At 38.2% G+C, this 20,699-nt stretch overlaps 2 protein-coding genes across 4 annotated transcripts; both read right to left on the bottom strand.

The window, feature by feature from the left end:
- Positions 1–4,504: 4,504 nt before the first annotated feature.
- Positions 4,505–7,925, bottom strand: LOC104245575 (uncharacterized). Of its 3 annotated transcripts, none has more exons than XM_009801196.2 (5): positions 7,797–7,925; positions 6,131–6,482; positions 5,911–6,033; positions 5,268–5,558; positions 4,505–4,965 (listed from the first exon to the last, which is right to left on the bottom strand). In XM_009801196.2, exons 2-5 carry the CDS (start codon positions 6,443–6,445, stop codon positions 4,759–4,761), a joined length of 936 nt encoding a protein of 311 aa, XP_009799498.1. In that variant the 5' UTR covers positions 6,446–6,482; positions 7,797–7,925; the 3' UTR covers positions 4,505–4,758. The 3 variants fall into 3 exon arrangements, with proteins under 3 accessions (XP_009799498.1, XP_009799499.1, XP_070006746.1); XM_009801197.2 differs by lacking the exon at positions 7,797–7,925 and adding an exon at positions 7,477–7,786; XM_070150645.1 differs by lacking the exon at positions 7,797–7,925 and adding an exon at positions 7,494–7,734.
- A 904-nt stretch (positions 7,926–8,829) lies between these two features.
- On the bottom strand, positions 8,830–20,319 carry LOC104246361 (uncharacterized). Its single transcript, XM_070150644.1, has 14 exons — positions 20,041–20,319; positions 19,791–19,904; positions 19,249–19,359; positions 19,096–19,158; positions 18,851–18,964; positions 18,611–18,760; positions 18,236–18,313; positions 17,941–18,162; positions 17,764–17,850; positions 17,360–17,479; positions 16,659–16,751; positions 16,307–16,497; positions 15,978–16,101; positions 8,830–10,245 (listed from the first exon to the last, which is right to left on the bottom strand). Exons 1-12 carry the CDS (start codon positions 20,179–20,181, stop codon positions 16,438–16,440), a joined length of 1,353 nt encoding a protein of 450 aa, XP_070006745.1. The 5' UTR covers positions 20,182–20,319; the 3' UTR covers positions 8,830–10,245; positions 15,978–16,101; positions 16,307–16,437.
- Positions 20,320–20,699: the final 380 nt, after the last annotated feature.

Below are 20,699 nucleotides of genomic sequence, written 5' to 3'. Positions count from 1 at the left end.
ACTTTTTTTGGAAATTTAGATTCACATTATTCTCTTAAGGAGAAGCTTCTTAGTGAAGAGAAGAATGTGAATGGTTGGGAAAACTAGCCATGCTTTGAAGATACAAACATGAAAAAAAAATGACACTGATGGTGCAACTAAATCAGATGAAGTTCAATTGCTAACACCTGTTCTAGTTGAGACTCAACCAATCCCTGAAGAAATTCAAGGTGACCTGGTTAAGCAACCACCAATGGAAATGACAAGTTCGGAAGAAAATAGTAATTATGATCAGGCAAGGAGTATGCAGGAGGATCTCATCCAACAAGGACAAATCATCTCTCATACTTTAGTACCAAATGACCACTCTCCTGAGAATACTCCTGAGGTACAATCTCTTGACTCCTCCCTCAAAAATGCTATTGATGCTTCTGTTGGTTACATATTATCTTTCAGACATAATCGTGGTAAGCAACCAAATCGGTACTCACCAGTTCATGAAAAAAACAAGGCAAAGTATCTGATTGCTAATCATGCATGTACCCAAAGACTATCACAACCCCTCAAAGCATTCGTGCATAAGTTATCTTCAGATTATATTCCAAGTACAGTACAGAGGCACACAATGATCCAGAATGGATCAAAGCAATATCTGAACAAATGGCAACTCTACAGAAGAATGATACATGGAAGCTTATGCCGCTGCCTGGAGGAAAGAAAACAGAACAATGTAAATGGGTATTCTCCATTAAATACAAGGCAGATGAGTCAATAGATCACTATAAGGCAAGACTTGTAGCTAAGGGATTTACGCAGTCATATGGTATAGACTATCATGAGACATTTTCACCAGTAGCAAAGTTGAATACGATAAGAGTATTGTTGTCTCTTGCCGCAAACTTGGATTGGCCACTACATCAGTTTGATGTAAAGAATGTGTTTCTTCATGGGAACCTTGCAGAAGAAGTATACATGACTATTCCACCGGGCTTTACTACCTCACAAGGTGGAGTTGTATGCAAATGCAGAAGGCACCATATGGACTAAAACAATCACCGAGGGTGTGGTTTGAACGATTTAGCTTGGCTATGAGGAAGCATGGATTCAAACAGAGCAATTCGGATCATACTCTATTCTTGAAGCATCGGAAAGGGATGGTAACTGCTTTAATTATTTATGTTGATGACATGATGGTTACATCGAATAACAAGGAGGAGATCTCAAATTTGCAGAAGCATTTGGAAACATAATTCGAGGTGAAGAATCTTGGAGGACTAAAATATTTTTTGGGAATCGAGGTAGCTCGATCAAGTCAAGGCATTTTTCTCTCACAAAGGAAATATTTACTTGATTTGCTAGCTGAAACGGGAATGCTTGAATGTAAGCCTGCTAGCACTACAATAGTTCAAAACTGTGGACTCGGAGTGCACTCAAACCAGATACCTACAAATAGAGAAAGGTACCAACGGCTGGTGGGAAAATTGATTTACCTATCTCATACACGGCCGAATATTGCCTATGCGGTAAGCTTGGTTAGTCAATTCATGCATAACCCTAGTGAGGAACATATGGATCTTGTACTTCGAATTCTATGGAACTTAAAGTCTTCTCCACAGGAAAGGACTCATATTTAGGAAATATAACTATTTAAATATTAATGGTTATACGGATGCCGATTGGGCTGGAAGTATCACTGACAGAAAATCAACATCAGGAACTATTGTCTAGTGCAGAGGCTGAATTTAGAGGCATGGCTAGAGGACTTTGTGTGCTTCTTTGGTTGAAAGAGTTACTGAAAGAGAGTGATTATTCACCTGGTTCAACAACGAATTTGTTTTGCGATAACAAAGCGGCCATAGAGATTGCAGAGAATCCAATTCAACATGACAGGACAAAACATGTCCAAGTGGACCGTCATTTTATCAAGGAAAAGCTCGAAGATAAAATAATCCAATTCTCATTTGTAAAGTGAGAAGATCAGTTGGCTGACATTCTTACAAAGGCAGTATCAAGCAAGGCTTTCTATAGCTCATTAGACAAGTTGGGTATTGAAGACATCTATGCACCAACTTGAGGGGAATGTTGATTTGTGCAGCCATTTTAGGGAGAGATGATAGGGATTCCTTCTTATTTGTCTCCAATTATAGATTCCAAGATCATAGACTAAACTTAAGTACAAGAGTTATTACCTTCCAAGTATAGATCCTTTGTATATGTTATATAAACAACATCTTGTATTCATTGTATTTAAGAATCGTATGAAATAAAAGGTTACCATTCTAGACATAATGTACACATAAAGAGCATCGCAATGGTGAGATATATTTACCTTTTTGACTTGTTTATCACAAGATTCTATATTGCACGAGAAATTTAGAATATCAGGTTTATGTTGGCTTTTATAGTCTTCTTGACAAGATATGCGGTGAGCTTGGTTAGTCAATTCATGCATAACACCAGTGAGGAACATATGGATGTTGTACTTCAAATTCTACGGTACTTAAAGTCTTCTCCAGGGAAATGACTCATGCTTAGGAAGTATAACCATTTAAATATTAATGGTTATACGGATGCCGATTGGGCTGTAAGTATCACTGACAGAAAATCAACATCAGGATATTTCACTTTTGTTGGTGGAAACTTAGTCTCTTGGAGAAGTAAGAAGCAAAAGGTAGTCCATTGTCTAGTGCAGAGGCTGAATCTAGAGGCGTGGCTAGAGGACTTTGTGAGCTTCTTTGGTTGAAAGAGTTAATAAAAGAGATTGGTTATTCATCTGGTTCAACAATGACTCTGTTTGCGATAACAAAGCAGCCATGCTAGGCTGTCAAGTGGGAAATCTCCCAACAACATATTTGGGGATGCCCTTGGGAGCAAAAAATAGATCCCAGGAGTTATGGAATGAGGTGCTGGAGAGGTGTGAAAAGAAACTTGCTCTATGAAAAGGAAATTATCTTTCTCTGGGAGGGAGGATTACTTTAGTCAATAGTGTGCTAGATGCTCTTCCTACTTACATGATGTCTCTTTTCCCAATTCTTGTAAAAATTGAGAAAAGACTGGATGCTTTAAAGGAGGAAATTCATACAAGGGAAAAAGGAGAAGAATGCCTACAATTTGGTAAAATGGAGCACTTTGCTAAAATGCAAGAGGGATGGAGGTTTGGGAATCAAAAATTTGAGACAACATAACAAGAGTTTACTTATGAAGTGGCTATGGAGAATATTCTCTGGAGGATCAAGCTTTATGGAGGAAGGTTATCTGTGAAAAATATGGGGCAGATGGAAGGTGCTGTAGTGTACAGCAGGAGCTTCTGGACCCTATGGTGTAAGTGTATGGAAGTCAATTAGAAATTTATGGCCAGGATTTATCAGCAATGTTAGTATCAAAGTGGGGAATGGCAATAAAACTTCTTTCTGGAATGATGTGGTATCTTTTCATGAGTATGAAAGATGTGAAATGGGCAATACCTAGGACAACTGCAGAAATGTTAGCTTGCTGAAATGACCCAAGTATTCTACTGAGGCAGAAGCATTGGTGGAGGTTGATCCCAGCATGTATTTGGTGAACAATTTGGTTGGGGAGAAATTGAAGATGCTTTGAAGATAGAGCTAACACTGAACAGAAGATCAAGACAAATTGTATATTTTTGTTTCACTTTTGGCGTAAAGAAGCTTTGGTAGAGGATGTAGAGTCTATAGTGGATATTATTGGGTCTTTGTAACTACCACAAGTCTGGGTTTGCGTTTTTGCTCTTTTTCGAGGGTCTTGTAACTATCTTTAACCTTCAGCATAATCTTTATGCTAAAGGTTTTTCTACTTAATTTATAAAACTTGTTACCTTCTCAAAAAAAAAAAAAAAAAAAAAAAAAAAAACAGCCATAGAGATTGCAGAGAATCCAATTCAACATGACAGGACAAAACATGTCCAAGTGGACCGACATTTTCTCAAGGAAAAGCTCGAAGATAAAATAATTCAATTCCCATTTGTAAAGTGAGAAGATCAGTTGGCTGACATTCTTACAAGGCAGTATCAAGCAAGGTTTTCTACAACTCATTAGACAAGTTGGGTATTGAAGACATCTATGCACCAACTTGAGGGGGATGCTGGCATGAGTTGTAACAAAAGATTTGTGCAGCAATTTTAGGGAGAGATGACAGGGATTCCTTCTTATTTGTCTCCAATTACAGATTCCAAGATCATAGACTAAACTTATGTACAGTAGTTATTACCTTCCAAGTATAGATCCTTTGTATATGTTATATAAACAACATCTTTAATTCATTGTATTTAAGAATAGTATGAAATAAACGGTTACCATTCTTGACATAATGCGCGCATAAAGAGCATCGCAATGATGAGATATATTTACCTTTTTGACTTGTTTATCACAAGATTTTATATTGCACGAGAAATTTAGAATATCAGGTTTATTTTGGCTTTTATAGTCTTCTTGACAAGAAAAGAATTACCAGCTCATATGCTTCTCTGTTCTAAGTCTGTCTCACAATATATTCTAGTCGATCTGTCTAGCTCTAATAAGATCTTTTTCCATTTCTACATATCTTGAAATAGGTGTAAGGTACAACTATACTGCCTGATGATAAAACACTAGTTCTACATACTCCATCAATTTCTGCATGCTTATGACTCCATTGAGGATACATTTTATTTAATAGAAGAATCTAGTGTACATCAACAAGCAAGTTCAAGATGACATACAAGGAATAGGAAGAAGAGACAGATATCTGAAGATGATTTTCACAACGATACATGTTGCATTATCACTCTTTCTTTTTATCTCCTGAACTTGTAACAGCTTCTTGGCGATATGGTGCAGCACTGTATGCATGACGCATAAAAATAGCAAAGAAAACCATCTCCACAATCACTAGTACATTCTGAATACCTTCCTGAATATGCTCCACATCAAGCCAGAAATGTTGAGATCGGATTATGCCTAGTGCTACAAGAATGTCAAGCAGAATACCCTGCAAAGTGGTATGAAGTTTAATATTTTCAAGACTAAGCATAAGAAAATTTAATGTAAAAGCCACTCCATAAAGTAATTGCGCGCTAATGGTTTGATTTTTTTTTTTTTTGAAACTTACTAATGGTTTGATTTTAATACCATTAGGATATTGAAAATATAGAACATGTCTAATCAACAATTCAGGGTCCCACAGGCATGAACAATATCCTTTCAATAAGAAAGTAACAGCAAAACTGAACTCCAATATGTAATTTACAAGAAAGCAAAAGATAAGGCTGTAAGAAAAGATGAGAGGAGTACCTGCCAGAAAACGAAAAAGACAATTCCTTTGACACACAGGAACTTGGCTAGTGGCTTGTGAGGTGCCAACTCTTTTGCAAAGACATGGTAGAAAATCACAAGAGAATACAAAGCCAGTGAAACGGATATGTTTAAGATCATGGTAAAGGTCCAGCTAACCCAACTAGGGTACACTCCGAGAAGTTGTAGAACAATCATTAAGATGGAGCATACAGGACGAATCACAACAAACTGCCATGTCCAGTTCTTGAGAAGCTTCAACGTATGATGGTTCAAATGAGCAGTGTGAGGCTGCAGTGATAAAACAGTTAGCTAGTGACTGGGTACAAGAAAACATATACAGAGAGGCATGATACTTTTGAAAGGGGGCAAAAAATGAGGCAGCACACTTATATGCCTATCCTCTGAGTCTGTGAGCTTAGCATACAGTAACAATAATTTGGCTTTGTAATATTACTAAGCAACTAAATCTCACCTAGCTGTAGGCGCAAATAGTTGAAATAGTGAACTTTGTGCTTAACAGTATACTCAACTAATACAGCTTGCAGAATAAAAAGTTCGTGATTTTAGCCAGCAATATCACAAATTTTCTCTCATGAGAATGCAGTGTTAATTTTCACTACACCAAGTTTACATATTTTACCTGGAAGAGTGTCATTGGGAATGAGTGGTGAATCTGTCTTCCCTTAATTTCATCAGGGACTATGTTTTTGCTTATGGATATGTTCAAGTAAGTGTACATCAATGCCAGGAACTTAGCCATCACCTGTATCACTTAGAACAGAAGTGAGTAAAGAATCTCTAGTATTATACAACTGATAAGAACAGAGCTCAGTGGGTAAGTTAGCTACATATTGACTTACAATTGCTTCATAACATTCTTTGACAGAATCCAAGAAAGTGAAAAAGGGTTTGCTTCCCATGAAATCAATCAGCCCAATGAAGGAGTCAATAGCATACAAGGGTGCCATGAGGACGATGATGATTATGGCCTTTTGCTCTTTAGGCTTCTTCCATGACATAAAATGCTCTGTCACTAGCTGTATACTGAAATGCATAGTCAGCATGAGACATATAGTGCATCCTATCAGTGTGACTTTCCCACGATCTAATTCCATCTTTTTAGCTAGCCAATCAGTGGATCCTATCAGTGTGACTTGCCCAAGATCTAATTCCATCTTCGTAGCTAGCCAATGAGAATATCAAGATCAAGACCTGCACGGTGTTGTTAAGACTTATCAGGACTGTGACTGTCTGAGAATAAAAAGGATATCCTCTGTGACTTCTTATTTTTGGTTCACATAAAATGGAGGTGCTTTGTATGAAATATGATTTGGAGCATTATGACTTTTTCATGGGAATCCTCAAGTGAAAAAATCCTCTGAAGTACACAGGTGATTTCAGGTTTAAAGCAAAATAGTGTAGAAATTGAGGTGGACAAAATAGTCCTTAATATTCATGTCATACTAAATCAGACGAATATGCAAACACCAAACAAACGGAATATACAGACTCCTATAGTCCTATTGTGGTCTATACTCATTATCTACAGATCCCATCTCACTTAACAATACGTCCAACAAACAAAAGACAAGTAAATGTCAGGAGCTTATGCTGGATCTTTTGACGATGAAGAATGTCCGAGTCTGAAATTTCGGTTGTCATTAAGAAATTAATGAAATCAAGTACTTTTGAGTTATGGGTAATATCAGTTAATAATAAAGCATGTTCCTGAATCAATTTCATTAATATACAAAATTGTAATTTTCAAAGTTACCCAGAATTCATTTATATATGCTGATACTATTGATCAACCACCATTATTCAATTCAATCCACCAACTTCCATTTCTATTCCTCGACCTTCACTCCTTGTCGAAATAAAGGGACGTTTCACACTTGCAACAATTAACAAACCCAAACAACCAATCTGACTTCTCATACCAGTCAGGTTTTAACACAATTATACTGTCACTCCTTATTCCCAGATGAACTTATGATGGAAATTAAACTGAGAATTAATTGCAGGAACTACCCAGCTTTGCTTTCAAAAAGGCCCCAGTTCTATAATAAATCTGTTACTTAGCTTAAGCATAAGAGTTAAAGGTAAGGGGAAAGATAAAAAGAAAGATTACTTGTTGATATCACCACTTAGTCCTAACTACAAAAAAGGAAAAAAAGAGGGGGAATCCAAAGCATCGTAGTATTACTAGTACGGATGATTAACTTTGGGTCTTTGGCTCAAGAACAAGATGAAGTTACAATCATGTATTTGCTTCTGATATTTGAGGCTTCAAACATTAAGAAGCAGCTGCTCCACTGAAGAACTGAAACAGCATTTAGGTAAATATATGTTCTTTCAATAATATTGTGATCTAAACAAGTACGTAATATTCTCCACATAAGTGACTTTTTATGATTATCGAACAAAATACATAATGATTTCAACATTAAAAAAGGTACCCCATAACCAATGAATGTAAAGGAGGGAGCTAAAGAAGAGAGAAGAAAGAGAGGGACAAGTACTTACCGAGTTTGTGGGCGTCAAATGCAATGAAGAACTAGTTGGGATTCTTGGAGAGTGAATTAAATTGGACACCACCAACCAAAACAGACCCTGTAAATCGTACAAGTCTGTTAACGAGTACACGACTACTTATTCACACACCAGTCGCCACGTTGAGTTTCTCATATTATGATGCTAAAAATTAATTCACTCTCCTCCTGCGCGGCTAGTAAATAAATATTTATTCCAATTTGACCCTAATAGTTAAAAATTAAAGTAAAATCACATGCTATCGCTTAATCATGATTAAATAATAAAACATATATCTTACATTTATTTATTTGGAGTAAATACTCAATATGGTTAACTCTTTCTAAATGCCATTTTCCTTTGACAAAGTTATAAAAAGTTACCTCAAATTTTCTCAATTTGTGGGCTACCTGCCTTTCCTAATTTTCAAAACTTTAGAAAAGATGAGAAAACTAGCCCCATGAAACTATGATACAGCTGAGACCAGTAATATCAACATATTGAATATTCAATGTGAATATGAACATTAATTTTTATATGTCAAAATAATATTTACGTGTTCAATGATTGGTTAAAATGCCTACTCTATACCTTTTTTTCTGAACAGAGCGAGTTTAATCGAATTTGCTTGGAACTAATGGGTCCAATACTAGAAGAACGTTTAACACGCGGCATAGAAATTCTCAACAAACCACGTGGTCATGCACGGTCCGATCCGACCTTGTCGGAGGGTCCATAGTTGCCGACCCCCACGGTTCTGACACACGTAAAGCGTTTTGTAATTTACTTTTTTCTGAGGGGAGGTTGGCTCGTTGTATTGTTCATTTACTGCAATTCCAAAGGATTTTGGCTTTTGCTCTTTGTGGTGAACTTTACAACAACAGCTACACAGTAAAATCCCACATAGTGGAATCTGTGGAGTGTAATGTGTACGCAGACCTTACCCCTGCCCCGGTAGGACAGAGATGTTGTTTCCGATAGACCCTCGGCTCAGAACGACGAAAATAAAGAAAAACAAGGAAAACAAGAAAAGAAAAGAGAATTCATTAGTAACTCCAGTAAAAACCATTATAGTAACAGAAGCATAAAAATCAAAAGATGAATGACATGCAATAACAGTAACCAGAGTCTAAGGAATCTAAGATAAACAACAAGAATAGTGTGGGTTCAACATAAACTGTAAATCATCTAAGATCAACCCTAATCCAACCCCGCCTCACCCCCGGCATGCAGTAAGGAAAGCTCCACTACCCCTATCCTACAACTCTAATGCTAGTCCTCCATTCCTTCCTATCAAGGGTCATGTCCTCGGAAATCCGCAGACGAACCATGTCCTGCCTGATCACCTCTCCTCAATACTTCTTAGGTCACCCTCTACCTCTTCTCGTGCCCACCACGGCCAACCGCTCACACCTCCTCACTGGAGCATCGATACTTCTCCTCTGCACGTGCCCGAACCATCTGAGCCTCGCTTCCCGCATCTTGTCATCCACACGGCCAACCGCATCTTTGTGGTGAACTTTACTAAAATCCAATATTTCATATGGAGACCCAAAGAAATTTGTGTATGTGTGGGGGGATGGATGAGGAGGGAGATATTAAGTACTAGTAAGAGAAATGGACATGATCATCCTATAGTGAAGGAATGGGTTATGGGTTGGAAAAACAAAAAGGATTGATTGGGTTATTGGAGTATCTTCCACGCCTTTAACATCGCTAAATTCAGTGTCCTGTGCAGCAGTAAATGCCTAGCAATCAATGGTCGCTAGTGCCCATAATGGCAGAAGGATACACCTCCGAGACAATGACATACCAAAATTTAATAAATACGTGGTAGTGCCAAACTGAACCTAGTGACAAAGAAGAAACTTTAAAACACTTGTCACGTTGATTTCACATTCCAGAACAGCTTCGGAGACAACTCTAAAATTGACCTGCCGATTACCATAATACCTAATCAACAAAGCCAATTCATAGGAATACACGACATCGGACTAAGTAGGGTATCTCTAGGCATCAGCTCAACAATTTTAGACTGGACTACAATACAAAATAAGAAGCTTCCATAATAGCTCCAAATAAGAAAGACTAATACTTTTAAAAAAAAATGAATCTTGAACTAAACTCATGTTCATCTATATTTACTAGGCGGAAAATAGGCAGTCATTGATGCAGGAAGCTAGAGCAAAAACACCACGATGCGTGATTTACACCAAAGAACATACAAAACATGAACAGCAAGCTAGACAATAAAATTGATCATCTTTCCTGTGAACAAGTTTATGAATTCCTCCATCCAAGTGACACCAACATTTGAGCATATTGATGAGAGAGAAATTTACATCAATGTGTGATTAAGTGGATGTTATGATGTTCTGGGCAAAACTTGACCACGGCTCCATTTCCATAGTCCATTTGCTTTGCTTCATGCTACAAGCCCAACCTTTGGATATAGGACCAAAAGAAATAATTACACGGAAGGAAGTAGGTGAAACCTTTAAAGTAGCAGTCACGTGAAAGCATAATGAGCTAAACATGGTACAGAGTAATTAAATTATAACAGTATGATAAACAACACCAGTGCTCCTAGCTCTGCTAATCATTTCTCATTATCCTTTTAGGATTACCCATAAACAATGAATTGAAAATCATTGCAAGTATTTGAGCACCTAGTAAAATCATGCATGTTTTGTCAGGAAGAATATAATTTATTACTTTCAGGAATCTACAGAATTTTCTAACCATATCTTCTCGTGCACATCGAAAGAGGGGAAACCTACCCTCATTTTCCTCTTTGAAACTCATGGTTGTGCCTCTGAAATTCCATGCAATTTTTTTCATTCCTTTTCTGAGAAACAACTTGTATTGACCAAAACATTAATACTGAGACTAACAAGTGCTTACGCCAGATTTGTTCTAATTTCCATGGCAGAGCAACAGACTTCACCTCCTTTGCGTCTTGCATACGATAAGACAATGTGGACCACATGTTATCATTCTCTGGCTTGATGGGATGAGTGTCCATCAAGCCAGATTTGTTCTAATTTCCATGGCGGAGCAACAGACTTCACCTCCTTTGCGTCTTGCATACGATAAGAAAATGTGGACCACATGTTATCATTCTCTGGCTTGTTGCGGAAGCCAAATGTATATAGTGTGAATAAGTCACAACTACTATACCAAAAATTATGACAGCCACCAAATAATAAATAAGACAATAAAGTAATAATAAAGGGAACACCAGAATTTACGAGGTTCGGCTAATTTTGCCTACTCCTCGGACACAACCAATATTTTATTTCACTTCAAAAATACAAGTGAAATAATACTAAAGAGAGAAGATACAAATGCCTTAAACAAATGAGAAGGCAAATGAGAGGTGTGTTTGAATCCTAAACATTAAGCCTTCTTTTATAGGGGAAAATCCCCCAACTATTGCTAACCCACCGATGTGGGAAGCTGAAATATTTGACATTTCAACAAATCTCCACCTTGGCAAAAATTCCACGTCTTCAATTTTCTCTCTATAACAAATTTTGGTTGTGTCTTCATCTTCAATCTTCAGTGTTCAACAATGTTGATCAAATCCAAACAATGTTGAAACTTGACCGCAGTCACCACCTTTGTCAGCATATCAGCAGGATTCTCCGTAGTATGAATTTTCTTCACCGTGACTCCACCTTCTTCTATGATTTCTCGTACAAAATGATACCGAACATCAATGTGCTTCGTCCTTGCATGATAAACTTGGTTCTTCGCTAATTGAATAGCACTTTGACTATCACAAAAAATTGTGATACCTTTTTGTTCAACACCAAGCTCCTTTAGCAATCCTTGAAGCCAAATTGCCTCTTTCACAGCCTCTGTAATAGCCATGTACTCTGCCTCTGTTGTAGACAAAGCAACTGTTGACTGCAAAGTAGACTTCCAACTAACTGGTGCCTTTGCAAAAGTAAACACATAACCAGTAGTTGATCTTCGTTTGTCCAGATCACCCGCAAAATCTGAGTCACAATATCCAACTACAGACTGATTGTCTTCCTGCTCAAAAACTAACCCGACATCTACAGTATTATGAATATACCGTAGAATCCACTTCACAGCTTGCCAATGCTCCTTCCCTGGATTGTGCATATATCTGCTAATAACTCCAACAGCTTGTGAAATGTCAGGCCTTGTGCAAACCATTGCATACATCAAGCTACCAACAGCATTTGCGTATGGTACCTTTGACATATACTCTCGTTCAGCTTCATCCATTGGCGACATAGTAGTACTTAGCTTAAAATGGGGAGCAAGTGGAGTACTAACTGGCTTAGTCTTGTCATCTATGCCAAAACGTTGTAGTACTCTCTTCAAATATTCTTTCTGAGATAAACAGAGTTTCTTTGAACGTCTATCTCTAATTATCTCCATGCCAAGAATTTTCTTTGCCTCACCCAGATCCTTCATCTCGAACTCCTTCTTCAGTTGAATCTTCAACTTATCAATTTCTTCCGAATTCTTGGAAGCTATCAACATATCATCAACATATAGGAGAAGATATACAAAGGAACCATCTTTAAGCTTGTGCAAATACACACAATGATCGTATTTGCTTCTCTTGTACCCTTGCCGCAACATAAACTCGTCAAATCGCTTGTACCATTGTCTAGAAGATTGTTTCAATCCGTACAACGATTTTTCAAGTTTGCATACCATATTTTCTTTTCCAGCAACTTTGAATCCTTCTGGCTGAGTCATGTAGATTTCCTCCTCCAAGTTTCCATGTAAAAATGCAGTTTTTACATCCATCTGAACTAGTTCCAAATCCAATTGTGCTACCAAAGCCAACATAATTCTAATGGAGGAATGTTTTACAACTGGAGAAAACACTTCATTGTAATCAATTCCCTCCTTTTGAGCATATCCTTTGGCCACCAATCTTGCTTTGTAGCGAACATTTACTTGGTTAGGAAATCCTTCTTTCTTTGCAAATACCCATTTGCACCCAATTGCTTTCTTTCCCTTCGGGAGATTGGCCAATCTCCATGTATGATTCTGATGAAGGGACTGTATTTCATCATTCATGGCAATCCTCCACTTATCTTCTTCTGAACTTTGGACAGCGTCTTTATAAGTAGTAGGAACATCATCAGCTACAATTGAGGTTGCACAAGCAACCGTCTCTATGAGACGAACAGGTTTCGTTATTGTTCTTTTTGGCCTGCTGGTTGCTATTGATTCAAGTTGTTGTTGAGGTTCCTGAGTTGGAATCTCCTCTACTGGCTCTCCTTCCAGAGGGTAATCTTCATTTGTTTCCTCCTCTGCTTCTTGTGTAGGAAAAATAAATTTTCCCTCAAACTCCACCTGCTTAGAAGCACCTTCATTTTGTTTGGTATCTTCTGTTACCTTATTTACCATAGCAGATTCATCAAAGGTAACATCCCTGCTGAATATTACTTTCTTTGTCATAGGACACCATAAGCGATATCCTTTGACTCCAGAAGTAATTCCCATAAAAATAGCCTTCTTTGCCCTTGGATCCAATTTTGACTCTGTCACATGATAATATGCAGTTGAGCCAAACACGTGCAAAGAGTCATAATCTACAGCAGGCTTTCCATACCATTTTTCAAATGGTGTCTTGCCATCAATAGCAGCAGATGGTAGACGATTAATGAGGTGGCATGCATATGTAATTGCCTCAGCCCAAAATTCTTTGCCCAAGCCAGCATTGGACAACATACACCGTACCTTCTCCAGCAAGGTCCGGTTCATACGTTCTGCCACTCCATTCTGTTGTGGTGTATGTCTAACAGTGAAGTGTCGGACGATGCCATCATTTTCACAGACCTTATTGAAATGATCATTTTTGTATTCACCTCCATTGTCTGTGCGAATACACTTGATCCTCCTGCCTGTTTGATTCTCCACCATCGTCTTCCATTTGAGAAAAATTCTCAGCACTTCATCTTTGCTTTTCATTGTATACACCCACACTCTTCGGGAAAAATCATCAACAAAGGTTACAAAATAGTGTTTCCCACCCAATGAAGGTGTTTTGGAAGGACCCCAAACATCAGAGTGTACATAATCCAAAATGCCTTTAGTATTATGGATCGCTGTACCAAATTTAACCCTTGTCTGTTTCCCTTTGACACAATGCTCACAAAACTCCAAGTTGCAAGTCTTTACTCCTTTTAACAATCCTTGATCTGATAGAGTTTTCAAGGATTTTCCTCCAGCATGTCCCAAGCGCATGTGCCATAGCTTGGTTGCTTCTGCCTCTTTGTCGTCACTGGATGTCACTGTCGTTGTCCCAATAACTGTACTGCCACGATAGCGAGTACATATTATTATTCTTCCGATTAGCCTTCATTACCACTAGTGCACCGGAGCATACTCTCATCACTCCATTTTCTGCAATGATTTTGAACCCTTTTGATTCTAGGGCTCCTACAGAGATGAGATTCTTCTTCAAATCCGGTACAAATCGAACATCTATCAATGTTCTGATCATTCCATCATGGTTCCTTAATCGTATTGAACCAATGCCATATGAGGTAAGAGGGCTGTTATCCGCTGTGTGGATGACTCCATATTCTCCTTCTTGAAATTCCACGAACCAGTCCCTGTTGGGACACATATGATAGCTACAAGCCGAGTCCATCAACCATATGTCTGATGATGTTGATGACTCTGTTGTAACTAATGAGAAGTCTGAATCATCACAATCAGCTACATTTGAATCCATAATGGCCTTTCCATTGTTATGTTTGGCCTTATTCTTCAACTTCGGACAGTCTTTCTTCCAGTGCCCTTTTTCTCGACAAAAGGCACATTCATCTTTGCTGGGTCTGGATCTTGACTTGGATCTTCCCTTCTTTGTCCTCGTTTGATTTTGAGGACGACCCCTCACAAATAGTGCTTCTCCTTCTCCGCCCTTCTGTTTTTCTCGCTTTCTTTGTTCATAGCTGTACAAAGCCGAACAAACTTCTCTGAGAGAAACTTCGTCATTTCCATGGAGTAGAGTAGTTTCAAGGTGCTCGTACTCATCAGGAAGTGACGCCAACAACATCAAGGCCAAGTCACCATCATCATAAGTTGTATCCATATTTTGCAAATCTGTGACCAACTTATTGAAACTGGTGATATGTTCATTCATCGTGGTACCAGGAACATAGGTGAAGTGAAACAGTCTCTTCTTCATGTACAATTTATTTTGACTGTTTTTCTTCAAAAATTTATCCTCCAGTGCTTTCCATAATTTACTTGCAGAAGTTTCCTTTGTGTATGGATATTTCTGCTCTCTAGCAAGGTAGGATCGAATGGTACCGCAAGCAACACGGTTGAGAATCTTCCAATCTTCTTCTCCAATAACATCTGGTTTCTTTTCTTCAATGGCCAGATCTAGCCCTTGTTGAAAAAGGACATCTAGAACCTCGCCTTGCCACATCCCAAAATGTCCGGACCCGTCAAAAATTTCTACCGCAAATTTCGCATTTGACACAATTCTTGTCATAAGCGAAGATGCCAATGATGACGTATTGTTGACACTTGATGTAGATTCTTCTTGTTTATTGTCTCCCATATTTGACACAAATATTATTTAATAGCTGACGACACAAATCAAGATTATTTCCTTTCTGATGTAGAAGATCAGACTAAGCTGCAACCACAGAGCATACTCAGACAGAACCTTGACTCAGTTACCAAGATAAATCTTTTCTGATGTGGAAGATCAGACTATGCTGCAACCACAGAGCATACTTAGACAGTACCTTGGCTCTGATACCAATTGTTGCGGAAGCCAAATGTATATAGTGTGAATAAGTCACAACTACTATACCAAAAATTATGACAGCCACCAAATAATAAATAAGACAATAAAGTAATAATAAAGGGAACACCAGAATTTACGAGGTTCGGCTAATTTTGCCTACTCCTCGGACACAACCAATATTTTATTTCACTTCAAAAATACAAGTGAAATAATACTAAAGAGAGAAGATACAAATGCCTTAAACAAATGAGAAGGCAAATGAGAGGTGTGTTTGAATCCTAAACATTAAGCCTTCTTTTATAGGGGAAAATCCCCCAACTATTGCTAACCCACCGATGTGGGAAGCTGAAATATTTGACATTTCAACAGTATTGACCAAAACATTAATACTGAGACTAACAAGTGCTTACGCCAGATTTGTTCTAATTTCCATGGCGGAGCAACAGACTTCACCTCCTTTGCGTCTTGCATACGATAAGACAATGTGGACCACATGTTATCATTCTCTGGCTTGATGGGATGAGTGTCCATAATCTGACAATCATTAAAGGCAATCTTTTAAATAGAATAATCATACTCAGTGAAGCCATGAAAATATCATAGTCAAGGGGTACATATGATCATAGTTATCTTTCCAGACTTTCACATATTCGTAGTTCATAGAAGACCAAACCAGTAATTATCATCATTGGCAGACCAAGGCTTTTCTGCTGTGCAAATCGGAAATTGTTATCATTACCTCTAAATGAGAGAAAATTGATGTATTCTCTTTAGGCCACAATTCATCATGTCGGTAAGACTTTGAGGAACTTGGTGAAAACAAAGAAGTTTTGCCAAGGGTATTTCACCAATGCACAATCTTTCCAAGTTTCATAGAGATTTCAAAACCTCCCCCAAAACTAGTCCCCACTGCGTCCAATGAGTGCCACCCTGCAATTAGAAATTCAAGTGACATCAAAATTAAGTCTTCCCTAGAATTCATTGAAAAGACGAATTCCCTCTTTCCCACATGATAAGCTACATAAGCAAACATATAACTAATTACTCCTATAGCAAACTAATTAATGGTGGAAGAAATGACAGAGTATTACCTGACAAAAAACAGAGAAAGGCTCTCTTAGCGGCCCATCACATGAGAGCTCGCTAGTACTTCCATCGATGAAGGTTCCATCAGCAAAAATTACCTACTCCATGAATAACATTTCAAAAATAGGCTGAGATGAGTTGCTCAAGATTATAAACTCTGCTAAACAACCCATTACATGTGCTTCATATATCAACTAGACCATAAGCATCCAAATGAAGCACAGGGAAGAAGAAAAAAAGAGAAATCAAGCTGGTAAATAAGGTAGATAGACCAAGACAATCAAGTAGTCACACCAAACCACAATTTGAAAGATCATACAAGCAACAGTTTGTGCCACATAATTGAAGACATCAACCGAGACCCAAAATTAAACAGACTACCCAAGCTCAAAAGTTAGGATAGAGATGAGCTTGCTTAAGGTTCATTGTCACATCTCTCTAATCTTCCACGATCCCCACGAACCCAAGCAGATACAAGAAGACAAAATTGTTTCCTGCTACAAAAAGTATGTATGTGCTCATATTAGATTCCTACCACAACTAATTCTCTGTGAGCTTTCAGCCATGATGGTTACATATTGGTTCCTGTGTCATAACATTAGTAATTATCATGTTCAATAATTTTATTTCCAGTACAGTGTTAACAATAAGTCGAAGAGTTTCCTTCAAGTACAGCATACTGTCATTCCCAAAAAACTGGTCATACCTCAGATGCATAGCCAGCAGTCGCACCTGCAACAGGCCTGATAAAAGAACTGACAGGAGAACTTCTCTGAACAGCCTCGCAAAAGGAAAGTAGATGCTCACGGCTTCCAAGTTGTACTGCCTGAGAAACATAATAAAACTTAGTCCACTTTCACGTTTATGAATAAAATTCAGCTGTGCCTTAAAATATGGGCACACTTCTGAGAGCACCAATATGTACTAGACAATGGGATATACTTTATAGATAAAACATGAAGATTGTTCTAATTGCTCAGTGAAAGGAAGTGAGATTGAATGGTGGGAGTAAATTGAATATCCTCGTGTGCAAACAGAGGGTATTAATCGCCAGTTAGGAACACAACGACGTGTATATGCCTTGACTAATGCAAGCTGTCACAGACAAACCTGCACAGTGTCATGACGCTTGACCCGACAAAGTGGCTGCACTTTATATCCCCTAGCTGCCATGACTTCAGCTATCAGAAAGCTTCCCTTGCAACAGGAGTTTGCAAGATGCATATATCAAGGCGAGGTAGAAGAAAAGATTATGACCATATTGGAACTGGAGCAGAAATGAGATACCTTTATTGCTTCACCAACCATTTGAGGTGAGAGGTATAAACCCTGAAAGAAAGTTCTCATTATATCACCAGGGATCGAGCCACAATCAACTCCAAGTCCTGGAGCCGAGAGACGGGCAGCTGCTGCTTCCACCCATCTTTTTCTTCCTGCAACATATCCACCGCATGGTGCAATTGTCCCACCAGGATTTTTTATTAAACTGCCCGCAATTAGGTCAGCACCCTGCTCAGTCAAAATCAACTTCTGACATTTCTAACATGCAATAGAACTTTAAGGATAAGAATAGTTTATATACCACCATAGGAGGTTCGATGTCGTCAACAAATTCACCATAGCAGTTATCTACCATGACCAGGCAGCTTGGGTTCTGCATCTGCATCAAAGAAAATAGATTGAAGGTAGAACTATCTTTACAAATAGCAAATGTAAAGGCATACACAAACACCGATAAGTGGAGCAGAAAAATCAATAACTAACTATGCCAGCGCTACAAACACAAACCATCAAGCATCAGGCAAAGATCAATTATAAGGACAGAGCATCTTATGCCTGAGAAAGAGTATACTATGAATAACTTGTAATTCTCCAGCATCCTCCTTTTTGTTTCCAGATATTTGAGAGTTGTTTTAGAATAACATTACCATCAGTGCCATGATGTGGAGAGATTTACCTTGATTATATTGATGGCCTGACCTATCTCAGTTACACTCAAACTGCGACGCCAGGAATAACCACATGATCTCTGTATGAGTGCACACTTCGTATGAGGTCTTAAAGATGTTTTAAGTGCATCCCAGTCAAGCCCGCCATCCTCTGCAAGCTGTGAAATGTCCAAACAAAGTTGGAAATTCTTAAATTCGGAACAGTTAAACCATGTGGAGCTAATATCGAACATATAAATGCAACTTACGGGGACTTCCCGGTATTCTACTCCAAAGTCTTTTAAGGAACCCAATCCACCAGAATCCCTTTTTCCAATAACTTCCTCCAGAGTATCATAAGGTGCACCAGCCACCGCCAACAGCTGAAGCAAGTTGATTTCACGTCATTTTCATAAAAAGACTTGCCAACATTTGAAACATTAACCAGTATTCTGGACTACAATAATTCATGAAACAGAACATTGTGGTGATAATAAGAATAAAATAAGTGTACCTCATCCCCTGGTCTTAAGAAAGCGAATAACGCACAAGTGATAGCATGAGTACCTGAGAAGAACTGAAGGTGAAGTGGGTAAGTATATTAAGAAAACACATCCTTTTCATGGAAATGAAAGGAGGAAAAAAAGAAGAAGAAAAAGTTGTGAACCTGTGCTCGAACGATTGCAGACTCAGCACCAAAAATTTCTGCAAAAGCATCGTCCAAGGCTTCACGTCCACCAGCTTCTTCATGACCATAGCCCGTGCTACCACCAAAGTGCTGATGCAGGTACATTTTTAGTACTGACAAAATAGAGTGCCTACTTATTGCCACTATTACATTTAGACCTACTAAATGTTATTTCACTAGTTGAGACCATGTTCTCTCTTCACCTGTGTTCAGTAAAAGAACTGTGTTCCACTGAGCACTTAGAATATAGAAATGCATTCCACATGAACTCAAGTTCTAGAAATCTGGGCAGTGTAAATAATATAATGTAGTTCAGCACACTTTTGAAAATAGAGGCCATGTTTATTCACGTTTGTTAAACTTCTCATTTATTTTAAGGTAATGTATAGCCACACAAATATCTATGACTTATTTTTATACCATAAGTTTCATAAAAATTACTTCCAAATCAAAAGATCACATAAAATGGGACTGGGACGGAGTGAGTACAATTTAGGAAATTTTAGAAAATAAGAACTTACATGAGACCCAACCCTGACCCTTTGGAAAGCTCTCAAAACTCGGGCAGTATTGCGAGCCACTAAATTGTCAACTTCTCTGAACTCTTTCGACAAAGAATCAACTGCCTTGTTAACCTACACATCCACAGAAAAACCAAAAGTAATCATGTTTCATTTATTTCTCAGAGTCTAACAATGTCAAACGTTAAATTTAATAGTACTATTTTCTTCTCGGAGAAATCAAGGGAGCATTTGGGGTGTTACATTCTACCTCAGGGACAAAGGGAGAATCGGAAAGATGAAGCTGAGGAACTGAGACTCGAGAGCTCGAACACACTGCAACTTTAGATGATGTTACTCTCAGAGTATGCGTAACAGGACACGCAGGGATGGCATTGCATAACACCGCCATTTTCGCACTGCGGGGAGGGAAATAGATGTGGCGAGACAGAGCGATGGAGTGAAACTAATCCAAATAGGACTTGGCTTATTGGGTCTATCCAAAGAAAAAATGACACCTGATGACAACACTGAATTGGTAAATTTTTAGCCTTATATTAGGTTTTGGCAAAAGCAGCCCCAAATTTTATATAGCTAAATCCTAAAAACTACCATATTTTATTATTTATTCTCCTAACTGTTTGCTACCTCCCTCTATTGTTCCCTGGTCCCCCCTCCCTCCCTCCCTCCCTATTCCAAATGAGATTAAAATGGTGGATTAACTTTACCATTGGTTTACATGTGCATACAATTCCACAAATTAAGCAATTTTTGTCAGATGAATTAACTCTAGTATTACCCATCAACTACAGAGGAGCGAAGCTCTAATATAGAGCGACAAATTAACATGGGCATACAATTCTTCGAGGTCCAAACATATATATGTATTCATAAGAAATTATATATTATACACTGGTATATGCAAGAAGG

Source organism: Nicotiana sylvestris, chromosome 7 (assembly GCF_000393655.2).
Source record: "Nicotiana sylvestris chromosome 7, ASM39365v2, whole genome shotgun sequence".
NCBI classification, from domain to species: Eukaryota; Viridiplantae; Streptophyta; class Magnoliopsida; order Solanales; family Solanaceae; genus Nicotiana; species Nicotiana sylvestris.
Note: the sequence above shows the minus strand (reverse complement) of the source record. Positions and strands in the feature narration are given on the sequence as shown.

Bases quoted from the DNA above. Each gene is read 5' to 3' on its own strand.
- LOC104245575 (XM_009801196.2), bottom strand. From the start codon at position 6,445: ATGGAATTAGATCTTGGGCAAGTCACACTGATAGGATCCACTGATTGG. The intron at 6,034-6,130 runs GTAAGTCAATAT...TAAGTGATACAG, and splicing joins AAGAATGTTATGAAGCAATT to GTGATGGCTAAGTTCCTGGC. The intron at 4,966-5,267 runs GTACTCCTCTCA...ACCACTTTGCAG, and splicing joins TCTTTTTCGTTTTCTGGCAG to GGTATTCTGCTTGACATTCT.
- LOC104246361 (XM_070150644.1), bottom strand. From the start codon at position 20,181: ATGGCGGTGTTATGCAATGCCATCCCTGCGTGTCCTGTTACGCATACT. The intron at 19,360-19,790 runs GTAAGTTCTTAT...TACCTGCATCAG, and splicing joins GGGTCAGGGTTGGGTCTCAT to CACTTTGGTGGTAGCACGGG. The intron at 18,761-18,850 runs GTAAGTTGCATT...GACATTTCACAG, and splicing joins TAGAATACCGGGAAGTCCCC to CTTGCAGAGGATGGCGGGCT.